Below are 11960 nucleotides of genomic sequence, written 5' to 3' on the forward strand. Positions count from 1 at the left end.
TTTAATGCACATCTGTAGTGTGGCTTACTGGCCAAAACACATAAAATCAATGCTGTTAGGTAATGATTGCAAGATAAGCTGGGAAAAGGGTCCAGGGGTTGTCCACACACAGGTAAACATATCTACTGCCAACACTATAGAGCCACCACTTTTGTGGTGTTGGATTGTGCATTTTTTTATTCCTGAAATCATGTCTCCAGTGATTCTGCTTCTGATGGGCCTCTCTGGCCTCACTGTGCCAGTCCAAGCAGCACCGGTATGTAACCATGTAAAATTTGTCGTTAATAATTCAACTTGTCTGTTTAATTGGCAGATATTACACTATCAGATTGAAACTGTGTTAACTGTTCCAGGGTTTATTGGATGACATTTTCAGTGTAGTTGATGGTGAGAATCTTATATTATCTAGTTTCCATTTACTGTATGTGTATGCAAGATTGTTGCATGCTCATATTATTATTTCTCTCTTGCACCCTTGACAGAAATGTATGACTATGTTGTTAGCGACACCACAGAGGAAATATCTTCAGCTGAAATGAATGAAACACTTGATTGGATTTTTTCCTTCTTTGATGAACCAGGCAAGAACATGCTTAAGTAGACAGTGCATGTATTATAGGCATTCAGTTTGGTGCTCATAAACATATGTATGCTGATCATGTTTAATACTTCTGTAGAAGTGTGTGATCCAAATCCATGCCTGAACAACGGAGTATGCAAAGTTATTGAGAGTGGGGGCTTCAAATGCATCTGTAAAGAGCCTTACATTGGCAAAAAGTGTCAGGATGGTGAGATCTTATTAAGCTGTATTATTATTATTATTATCTGTAAGAATGAGTGTTATTCTTGAGTTTTCATGTTGGGATCTTCCAGAGAGGAACGTGTGCAAGAAAGTGAAGTGTGGTCATGGTGATTGTGTCAGAACTGAAGAGGCCCCGTTTTATGAATGCCAATGCCACCCCCCCTATAGGGCCCCTAAGTGCAAGAAAGGTAAGCGTCTGTCTCCAATTTCTGAAATAAAATAAAAAAAAACGTTTCAAAATTAAAATGTTTCTTTCAGTACTAAACAGTTTAGGGATTTTTATGACTGAGTTCATTAAAAGTTTTTATGGTGTCAGATTGTAGAGAATTGCTATTTATTTTCTGTCTTGAAATGTAATTCAGTTTGTCTTTTTACATGCTCTTATACTTGTGTTTGCAATATTAGCCTTTGCTTGTGACCCGAGTCCATGCCTGAATGGAGGAAAGTGTGTTAAAGGTCGAACCAGAGCCACATTCACATGCGAATGTTCTGGAAATTACAGTGGGAGGTTCTGCCAAGTTGGTAATACACCGTTTGTATTTTATTTTTATTTTATTGAATGTATATCATTTTGTTTTTTTCATTTATTTTATACCAAACCAAATCCAGATAGCAATTTTTTGTGGGCTTATCTGGTTGAATTCAGGCTGTTGTTGTGGCCCACATACCACCACGGCCCTCGGCCCTCAAATGGCCCTTAAGGTGCTTGCATAAAGAATACCAGAACCATGCCTGAAGCAGACCAAAACTCATCCACAACTCCAGTGTCCCCAGAAAGCCGCCATAAATGGCCCACAGCAGTGCCGGAAGCTCCAGATGTCAACCGGACAAAAGTCAAACTTTTGCAGTCTGCTCCTGATCCGCGGCCATTTACCACAAACACAACATTTATCCATTATTTTGATTTCAAATCCAAACGTTGTTAGCCTATACTGAAAGTGCTTTTTCAGCATTGCGATCCTCGTTTATTACAGTACAGTTATACCATCTTGCATATTCGTGTTTAAACTCAATTAATATAAACAACGTAGCCTATTGAATGCATTGCTTCTAGATTTGTATATTAAGTTGCCCAAGCAAGTGGAAACACATTTAAACACATACAGCATAAAGTCTAGCCTACTTTTCTTGCATTAGGCTATCACAAATATTTTAAATTAAAACTTACCACTGACAGAAACAGTCGGCTCGTGCTTTTTACATTTAAATCTTTATTACAAGCAGTCCTGTGAGTCTTAAAGAACTTTGTTTTTCTACCTCCACAAGACACAAGTGCATATGTTGCCTTGTTTATCTAAAAGTGCAGTTTTCTTTGTTTTAAACCTATAGCCAAAAAGCACTGAGCAGCACTGGGGAGTTAACGTCACATAAACGTTTCTTTAATTAATTATAATATCCAAAAGTCTGTTTTACTCTAAATCACATTCATGCCAGAGATCTTTTATTTACTCTTTGGCTAACCAAAATTAACCCACCCAGATCTCAGCCGAATAGGATATTTTATTTTTTCTGGCGGACCAAAATCCAGCCACGGCTCAGCCAAATAGACACAATTTGCTTAGTTTCTTTTGGTGGGCCAGACTCCAGCCAAATGCTGTTTCACACCAGACCGTGGGGGAAAAACACTGCCAGAATTAAGCCAGATTTGGCCCACACTCTGCTGCTGTCTGGGAATGGTAGGCTACTTTAAAGCTACACTTTGTAACTTTTTCCAAATTAACTAAATTTAAATAAGCCAGTAAGTCACAAAACTATCTTCCAAACCATGTTTTTGCCTTATACCCTCAAATTAAATCATTAAGGTAAACTCATATATAAAGGTCCTTCTCAAAAAATTAGCATATTGTTAGCATATCATGAAAAGGTTCTCTAAACGAGCTATTAACCTAATCATCTGAATCAACTAATTAACTCTAAACACCTGCAAAAGATTCCTGAGGCTTTTAAAAACTCCCAGACTGGTTCATTACTCAAAACCGCAATCATGGGTAAGACTGCCGACCTGACTGCTGTCCAGAAGGCCATCATTGACACCCTCAAGCAAGAGGGTAAGACACAGAAAGAAATTTCTGAACGAATAGGCCAATCCCAGAGTGCTGTATCAAGGCACCTCAGTGGGAAGTCTGTGGGAAGGAAAAAGTGTGGCAGAAAACGCAGCACAACGAGAAGAGGTGACCGGACCCTGAGGAAGATTGTGGAGAAGGACCGATTCCAGACCTTGGGGGACCTGCGGAAGCAGTGGACTGAGTCTGGAGTAGAAACATCCAGAGCCACCGTGTACAGGCGTGTGCAGGAAATGGGCTACAGGTGCCGCATTCCCCAGGTCAAGCCACTTTTGAACCAGAAGCGCCTGACCTGGGCTACAGAGAAGCAGCACTGGACTGTTGCTCAGTGGTCCAAAGTACTTTTTTCAGATGAAAGCAAATTTTGCATGTCATTCGGAAATCAAGGTGCCAGAGTCTGGAGGAAGACTGGGGAGAGGGAAATGCCAAAATGCCTGAAGTCCAGTGTCAAGTACCCACAGTCAGTGATGCTGGTGTTGGTCCACTGTGTTTTATCAAGGGCAGGGTCAATGCAGCTAGCTATCAGGAGATTTTGGAGCACTTCATGCTTCCATCTGCTGAAAAGCTTTATGGAGATGATTTCATTTTTCAGCACGACCTGGCTCCTGCTCACAGTGCCAAAACCACTGGTAAATGGTTTACTGACCATGGTATTACTGTGCTCAATTGGCCTGTCAACTCTCCTGACCTGAACCCCATAGAGAATCTGTGGGATATTGTGAAGAGAAAGTTGAGAGACGCAAGACCCAACACTCTGGATGAGCTTAAGGCCGCTATCGAAGCATCCTGGGCCTCCATAACACCTCAGCAGTGCCACAGGCTGATTGCCTCCATGCCACGCCGCATTGAAGCAGTCATTTCTGCAAAAGGATTCCCGACCAAGTATTGAGTGCATAACTGAACATAATTATTTGAAGGTTGACTTTTTTTGTATTAAAAACACTTTTCTTTTATTGGTCGGATGAAATATGCTAATTTTTTGAGATAGGAATTTTGGGTTTTCATGAGCTGTATGCCAAAATCATCAATATTAAAACAATAAAAGGCTTGAACTACTTCAGTTGTGTTGTAATGAATCTAAAATATATGAAAGTCTAATGTTTATCAGTACATTACAGAAAATAATGAACTTTATCACAATATGCTAATTGTTTGAAAAGGACCTGTATAATATATATATAGCTATATATATATTACCGTAATGATTTAATTTAATAGCTATATAGATAGGTGTGTGTGTGTGTGTTTTTAAAGATATTTTAAAGTTGATATTTTAAAGCGGCTGGGAAACTGCACACTTTCACTCAGCCATGTGTGTTGGCGTCATATCCGTTAGGAAAGAAGGTCATGCTCCTACTATTTGCAGTGAAAGTAGCTTGAAGCCAGACGAGAACTGAACATTGAACCGAAAATAGTTTTCAAGCAAAAGGGGAATTCGTCAGTATGAAGTAGACGAAGAAAACAGAATCAAATAGTTTGCATAGTATCACATTTGCTTTACATTGCGGTTCACAAAACAATGTTGGTAACAGTGCCAGTCTTTAAACTACTACTTTGGTCTATTTGCCTATAAATAGACCTTTCCACTTTTATTTGATGGGGAAATCAATTTTATGTCCAATATCAGCGTTACTTTATTAAAAAAAGAAAAGAAAACTGATTTAAACAAGTCACAAAGTACCTGCTCATAGGGCATAGCCTATTTTTCAGATACCAGTCTTTCGTTATTTGGAGAGTTTTGATGTTGATCAAAACAACGTTCCTCCGCAAGTTCTGTAGTTCTATTAATCAAGCACTAGAATTACATTGCGTCGCAATATGTAAACTAAATGTAAAAATAATGTTGTATGAACGTTATGTCATTTTGTATTCAGATCCAAATGACTGCTATGAGGGGAATGGGGAATCATACATAGGTTTTGTCAGTGAGACAGTGGAAGAAATTGAATGTTTACCGTGGAACTACTATCGTATTCCTTTCAAAGAGTTTGAAGGGAATGAGAGCATTGGAGCCCACAATTACTGCAGGTAGGAATTCAGTTTTAGTCAATCTCACAATGAATTGTAGTATAACATGCAGCCTTAAGAATGATCTCTGTCCCTCTAGAAATCCGGATGGAGACCGGGAACCCTGGTGCTTTGTGAAAGACAAGGGCAATCTCCGGTGGGACTACTGTAACGTCAAGCCATGCTCTGAACCAGGCACAGATTTTCCTCTTTCTGATCTAAATGCAAAAACATATACACATAAGTTCTTTTGCCTACTCCAGCAGTCTGTGTTAACTGTACCATATACATATTTACCAAATTCTCACAGAACCAGTAAAACCCCCAACGACCCCTGCAAAACTGCAGTTTTCTGACTGTGGAAAGACTCAGGCTAGTATGATATCCCCAAGGATATTTGGTGGGAGGAAGTCTCTGCCTGAAGCCCATCCCTGGCAGATCTCATTTCAGGTCCGTCCCATGGGGTCTAATGCATCCTTCAGCCACAGCTGTGGAGGAACCCTTATTGACTCCTGCTGGGTCCTTACTGCCGCCCACTGCATGTAAGTTGGGCTTCTCAGGGTGGTGGTGTTGCATTAGATCTATGTAATGTTTAATCACAAAACTCTCTTTGATTTTATGGTGTCTTTAAGTTACTAATTCTATTAAATTATGTTCCTTGAATATTATACTGATGATTTTGTACTTGAGAATTGCTTTTTACGCTAGTTTTGCCGGTGAAAATTCAGATGCAACAAATATTAGTTTGATGAACTATGTTTGCATGATTATGGCAGTGATGAGAATGAGGAGGTAAGATTGGAGATGGGTGGTGTGAACCTGGAGAAAGATTATCCAGCAAAACAGTTTCTTGAGGTGGAGAAAATCATTGTTCATGAGAACTATACAGAGACATCTGAAGCCCTGTATAATGATATAGGTCAGTGGTTCATTTTCATTTCATGCAGACTTCAAATTTGTGTTTATCCTGGGTAAAAAAAAAAGATGACAACCTGGGGTGAAGTGCATTGTGAACAGTCTACAGTAGTATGGACATTTTTGAAAACCAGTTATGTCAACCTCACAGTGCTTTTGTTCCTCATCTATGCCAGCCCTGTTGAAACTAAAGGCAATAAATGGACGGTGTGCCAATGAGACCAGGTTCGTTAGGGCAGCATGTCTCCCCACTGATTCATTCCCTGATGAAACGCTGTGCACCATATCAGGCTATGGAGCCACTGAGAAAGGTGTGGCCTCTGGATTCAATTGTCACTGGAGAAATTCACCATACCTCTGAGAATATGTAATCTATGACTCTTTCTTTCAGAGTATGCTGTCTCTCCTCAGCTGCTGGATGCTAAAGTTCTCTTAATCTCTCAGAAGCGTTGTATGTCTCGTAATGTTTATGGGAACAGACTGGACGATTCCATGATGTGTGCTGGATATATGCAGGGAAAGACTGACACTTGTCAGGTGTGTTTCAGTCTCAAATTAGTTTGCAGGCTTTCTTTAGTCTTTCAGTGAAATTTCTATTAATATTCATCAAACATCTTATTTAAAATGATTGTGCAAACTCAATGAACACAATGTGTAGCTACTCATTTCCCCCACTCTTTATAGGGTGACTCTGGTGGACCCCTGGTTTGTCAGAAGGATGAGACTCATTACATCTATGGTGTGGTGAGTTGGGGTGACAGCTGTGGAAAAAAGAACAGGCCAGGAATCTATGCCCGTGTCACCAAGTTCACTGACTGGATCAATGAAAAGATGCATGCAGTTTAGAATGGCTACTTCCAAGGTTTGAGTTCAATGATCTAATAGCTGAAAGAGGTTTTACCAGAAAATAATTCACAATTAATGTAAAAATAAATGTATAAATGGTCTACAGCGAGTTGTGTGGAAAAAGCACAATTAGTAACCAAAGGCATAACATCAGTGGGTTCAATGTTAGTTTCTAATCTGACCTTTATACATTGAAGGCCAATTAAAAAGCCAATTAAAAATCTTGAATGAACCATTTGATAAAATGTACATATTGAGATATCGAAGTCATCATGGAAGTTGTGACCGATCTTCATTGTGACATGTGTAATGGATTATTAAAAAAGGGGGAAAAAGTATGATGGGGACTGGATTGAATTTCAAAATGTGAAACTGGAGGAAAATTAACTTGAAGGGGTGGGTTTGAGTAGACTAAAATGATCGGAGAAGTCTTGCATGTAACACCAGGAAAGCCTCTCAGTTCGGACATTTTGAAAAGTTAAATTAAACCGCATGGATGAAATGTTTACAACATCTATATGCATTTAGAAAAAATATTTTAATTCCAAACTGACTTCACTTGTCTTTTATAACATTTAAGTCAATAAGTTGTTGATGTTTGTACACATCCAAGTAAAAATGTTTGGCTGTCTTGACAAATTTACTTTAGAATAAAACTTCAGATTTCACCAAAAGCCATTGAGGGTGAATCTATTAATGAGATCTCATGTAACCAATGCTTTACATCAACACACAATTTATTTCCAGTGAAGGAAGGTTTAATTTGCTTCAACACACCAAACATAAGAGAGACTGACAAACTAGTAAAAAATTAGGTATACATCAAATCAGCCATGCTCAGAGAAAAAAAACCTTTATTATCATTCACATGGAAATTACGACCAAGTGAGCATGTCACAAATTATAGAACTTCTGGAGATGTGAAATAAGCTCAGATATCTGCCTTATAGGTTTTCACATAAAAGCAGTTGCACAGGATCTTTCTGCAAAAAGAAATGCTGTAGCCAAAATTAAGAAAATCAAATCAAGGCGTTACACAGGAGCAATCAGGAGAATACTGGAAACAGCCAAGCACTCTGCACCGCAACACGCCACCTTAACAGCTAACCAGCAAAACTCAACTGCTACGCAACTGCGCCTAGTGCATAGAAAATACACAAGAGAGAATATTAGAATCATGTTGTGAAATTTTCCACTTAAACCATAACACCTGCTCGGTTAGCAATCTTTATGATGTCATGGTTTTACATGGTATGATTTTTTTTTTTTAAGTGGCCAAATTACAGTCTCTACCCAGTCCTTTAAGGTCAAAGAAATATTCACAACATCCAAAATTGTCCATTAATAAATGTTTATTAAGAACAAAAAAACTGATTCGATTAAAGTGAACTTACTTTAGTCTGGGAGAAAGAAAAATAAAAATGCAAACTACCAAAAATGAAGCGAAGTGATTTCACCTAGTAGCCCAATTTAGGCATAAAGATCATTTAATAAATCACATGGAATTCAACTATGATACAAAAACAATTGTGGGCAACAAAAAGAGAGAGAGAGAAATTATCATTTAAAAGATTTAGACCAAATTACAATAACCTTTCGGTCTGATATATGGATAATTTGGGTATCCTCAGACGAACATCTGTTCGATGCAATCTTCGAAGATTCAACCAGCTGACATCATCTAGAAGAAAAGAGGAATTAAGTTAGTTTCAAAGAGCAAAACAGAGGAGGTTCTACAGTAATCGTCATAAAGCGAGGCATTGCATTTTACGCAACGCTCGATAGCTGGTCCTCAGTTATACAGAACAAACAGGCACTTTCCACACATAACGAGAAACTAACCATATTTAAAATTTATCTATGGACCTCATTTTTTTTCTGCAAGAAACCTCATGTACCTGATGTTTGTTCTGCAAGAAACCTCATGGGTAGGGAGCCAACAAACCTGAGGGTGAAATTAATTTCTCATAGCCACTTTAAGTGTCGGCAAGCTGAGGTATCATTTATTGGCAGTTAGAACAAGCTAACTAAATAAATTACTTAAAATTACAGGCCTGATTAAAATCAGACACCCAGCAGCCTGACAGCTTAAACTAGCTCTGGGAACACACCCCATATCCATGCCGCTTTTGCCTATGCCACGATAGACATGAGTTTGTGACAAGGATGATGAAAAGGTCTCAGTCCATTGTCCTGCAGACGTACCTCAACACCACCTCAACACTCAATGAGACCGACCTGCTCCATAGCAACCGCCAATCAGCAGCAGGCAGCCAATGGTCGGATCACACACTAACTGCTCTCAAACTGCCCCAAACTCCTTTTGCAAACAGGAATCAGCAGCTTGGAGGAAAGAATTCCACATTTAGATGAAATCAATGGATTTTGGCTGGTACACGTTTCAAAACAATATACTTACGGTATCATACCCACGACAGCTCCAAATCAATTATCCATTGAGAGGTTTAGGATGTGAATTAAAAATAAACCCTTAAAAGTCATGCAGAAACGGCGATACCAGACAAATGCTGTGAATAACAGCTCCATCAAACTAATTTTGGGTAAAACCTGAAACCTCCTTTAAGATGATGCATCTACCGATCTACTACATCTGCAGATGTCTTGAAGGGCTTTGAGAAAAAGTAGAGGGGCGAAACAAAATATAAAAAGAAGCCATTTTAAGTGATCAGTGAGCTATACATGCCTTCGCTTTACCCCACTTTGAGCATGAGTAATATTGGGGTCATTAGCTAATCTGCTTAAAATCAAAAGTTCAGGACTACTGAGGAGTTTTAACTATTTGAAAAAAAGTAAAAGATGCCCTTGTTACAATTCCTGGATGACAAAAATTCCTCCAGTTACAAGAAAATTACCAAAAAAAAAAAAAAAAAAACTTTAATACAAAGCTTTAGGCTCACCTACATTTCAGGATTCAGCAGTGGCTCCAGTATCCCCAGGAGATTTGGGTCTGCTCCTCGATCTGGATCGTGATTTGGATCCTTTGATGGATCTGGGAGTACGGCTCCTGGAGCGAGACTTGGACTTGGACTTAGACCTTGAACGGGACCTGGAAGCCGTTTTGGACTTGCTTCTGCGTGGTGTGCGGGTTTTGGAGCGGGAACGGGACCTAGATCGGGAACGGGAGTAGGACCTGGATCTGGATCGGCTGTAGCGGGATCTGCTACGGGAACGGGACCGGCTCCTGCTCTTGGACCTAGACCTGCTGTGCCTCCTGCGCCGAGGACTACGGCTAAAAACACCAATCAACACGTTAGCATGAGAATTGTTTGCACAGTGAAAAAAACAGCAGCTGGTGTTACAGTATTACAAAACACCATTAAAGCAATTTTTTTATAATCAAATATAATGACCATACATTGGAGCATCCAAACCACAAATAATCGTAGCACACACTGACGAAATGTTTGATTCAATTCCAAGAATCGTTTTTTTTTTTTTTTTTTTAGATTCAAGGAGCTTAAACTACTTTAAAAGTCAAGTTATCACGAGGCCTCAGATTATTAAAAATCTCAATTTTATTAAAGAGCAAATGTGCTGTACTAAAACCGCTTGGGAATGAGTTTGGTTTTCAAACGGCTACAACCGATTCAAGTGAACCGATTCAAATGAACCGACTCAAAAGAACCAACTGAACACGAATCACAAAATTGAGCAATTGTTTGGTACTGCGCCACAAAAACGACGGAATGTTACAAATACTCTAAAAACGGAAACAATAAAAAAAACTCAATTCAGTTGCATATGTTGATAATATAAATTACACTTATAAGCAAAATAAGAATTAACATAACACATGGTGTTTTAGTACCTTGAGGCCTAAGGCCTCATTTAAGGGCCGCAGATGCATCTTCGAACGTAGACGGTAACTTACAGCAGTTTAAAACGAAAATATTAAAACAAAAGATTGCGTATGTGGGCCTTACCTTCGGCTTCTCCGTCCATGTCCCCCCCCGTACCTCCTCGGCGGGGCTCCGCGGCGGCTGTAATGCGAATCCGGCGGGCGCCCGTATCGCGCCATCTGCACGCGCAGCTCGCGCCCGTCCAGCAGCGCGCCGTCCATGGCGTCCATCGCATCCTCCGCGTCCCGCTTATCATGAAAACGGACGAAGGCGAACCCGCGGCTCTCTTTTGTGTACCGGTCTCTCGGGATGTAGACGTCCCCGACCCTGCCGTACTTTTCGAAAACCCGCCGCAGCGTTTCAGGGGACGTGCGGTACGTCAGATTGTCGACTTTTAAAGATGTCATGCCCTCGACGTCAGGCGGAGGTCTGCCGTAACTCATCTCGAATCACTAACCCTGCTGCAGCACGTTACGCGAAAAATAAAAGAGATATTAGCGAAATTTTCAGGAAAAATAGCGAACCATTCAGGAGAGTCCAAAGAACCACGCCGCGAGCAGATAACTCTCTAAAATGGCGGTAACCGGAAGTCCGCGGTTGGTGGAGGCTGGCTTTTATTTTCTTTCCAAGATGAGCTAATACTGCCACTTCTGGTCTTAAAGCGACACTACAGGTTACCTCTTGTCTGGGAACAAAGACCTGAGAATTTACCACGAGTTTGAACAAAATATAATAAACAAATAATTTATTTGAAAAGAACAAATATCACAGGAAATCCCACAATCATAAGATTAAGAGCACAGAACATAAGTTATAAACAAATAAATATATATAAACTATCAAATGATAAATTATTATGACAAAACGAAGAAACTAAAGAAAATCAAATAGCACAGTTATACACCTGAACTAGCTGCTGCTGTTACTTGTCTGTAATAATATGAATAATAATAGATTTCAATTTCAATCCAAACTGACACAAGGGCCACTAAATAAGGTTCCCTTACTGCACTGCAGTGAATCACTTCCAAAACATTCGGGAAGGTCAGGTTTGTGTTTGTACTGCGCAAAACCTCAAGCCTGACATCAGGGGTGGCCAATAGCGCTTCTGAGGACAATAATAATCCAGCTCTGATCATCGAGCAGCAAATCTCGCTGTTTTCTGTACATGATGCTGTCTTCCAGCAGGGGGCGCCTGGAGGCTCAGAGACTCCATTGAGCCACATTCAGATCTCACAATGTTTTACTGAAATCTTTTGTGGTGGCTGTGCTTTAAAATTGAATTATTATAATCTTAATGACAGTAGGCTAATCAGTTTTGAGCACTACTGTAAGTTTACATGTTTAAAAATGTTTAACAGTTGAAAACATCAGTATGCATTCAAATGTAATTAGTTATTATGCTACATTATTTTATTAAAGTAACTGAAATAATTATTTCATTTTAGATAGGGTAAATTGTAATCT

The 11960-nt window shown here is 39.6% G+C and overlaps 2 protein-coding genes across 16 annotated transcripts; one reads left to right on the plus strand and one right to left on the minus strand.

Annotated features, from left to right (window-relative positions):
- The first annotated feature begins 110 nt into the window (after nt 1-110).
- On the plus strand, nt 111-7307 carry habp2 (hyaluronan binding protein 2). The gene is made up of 13 exons (XM_079397220.1): nt 111-256; nt 354-387; nt 483-581; nt 678-788; nt 874-990; nt 1208-1324; nt 4740-4893; nt 4973-5067; nt 5183-5414; nt 5649-5791; nt 5964-6098; nt 6179-6324; nt 6472-7307. The coding sequence occupies exons 1-13, from the start codon at nt 191-193 to the stop codon at nt 6631-6633; spliced, it is 1611 nt and encodes a 536-aa protein (XP_079253346.1). The 5' UTR covers nt 111-190; the 3' UTR covers nt 6634-7307.
- Nucleotides 7308-7470: 163 nt separating this feature from the next.
- On the minus strand, nt 7471-11569 carry srsf2a (serine and arginine rich splicing factor 2a). 15 transcript variants are annotated; one of them, XR_013783089.1, is made up of 5 exons: nt 10578-11569; nt 9552-9883; nt 8839-8976; nt 8227-8314; nt 7471-7771 (listed from the first exon to the last, which is right to left on the minus strand). XR_013783089.1 is itself a non-coding variant. In XM_079397223.1 (3 exons), exons 1-2 carry the CDS (start codon nt 10934-10936, stop codon nt 9559-9561), a joined length of 684 nt encoding a protein of 227 aa, XP_079253349.1. In that variant the 5' UTR covers nt 10937-11559; the 3' UTR covers nt 7471-8314; nt 9552-9558. The 15 variants fall into 15 exon arrangements, 4 of the variants coding, with proteins under 4 accessions (XP_079253349.1, XP_079253350.1, XP_079253348.1 ...); XR_013783096.1 differs by having other exon boundaries at nt 9556-9883; nt 10578-11074; XR_013783099.1 differs by having other exon boundaries at nt 8872-8976; nt 9556-9883; nt 10578-11067.
- Between the last annotated feature and the right edge of the window lie 391 nt (nt 11570-11960).

Source organism: Barbus barbus (genome assembly GCF_936440315.1).
Source record: "Barbus barbus genome assembly, chromosome: 38".
In the NCBI taxonomy this organism is placed as follows: domain Eukaryota; kingdom Metazoa; phylum Chordata; class Actinopteri; order Cypriniformes; family Cyprinidae; genus Barbus; species Barbus barbus.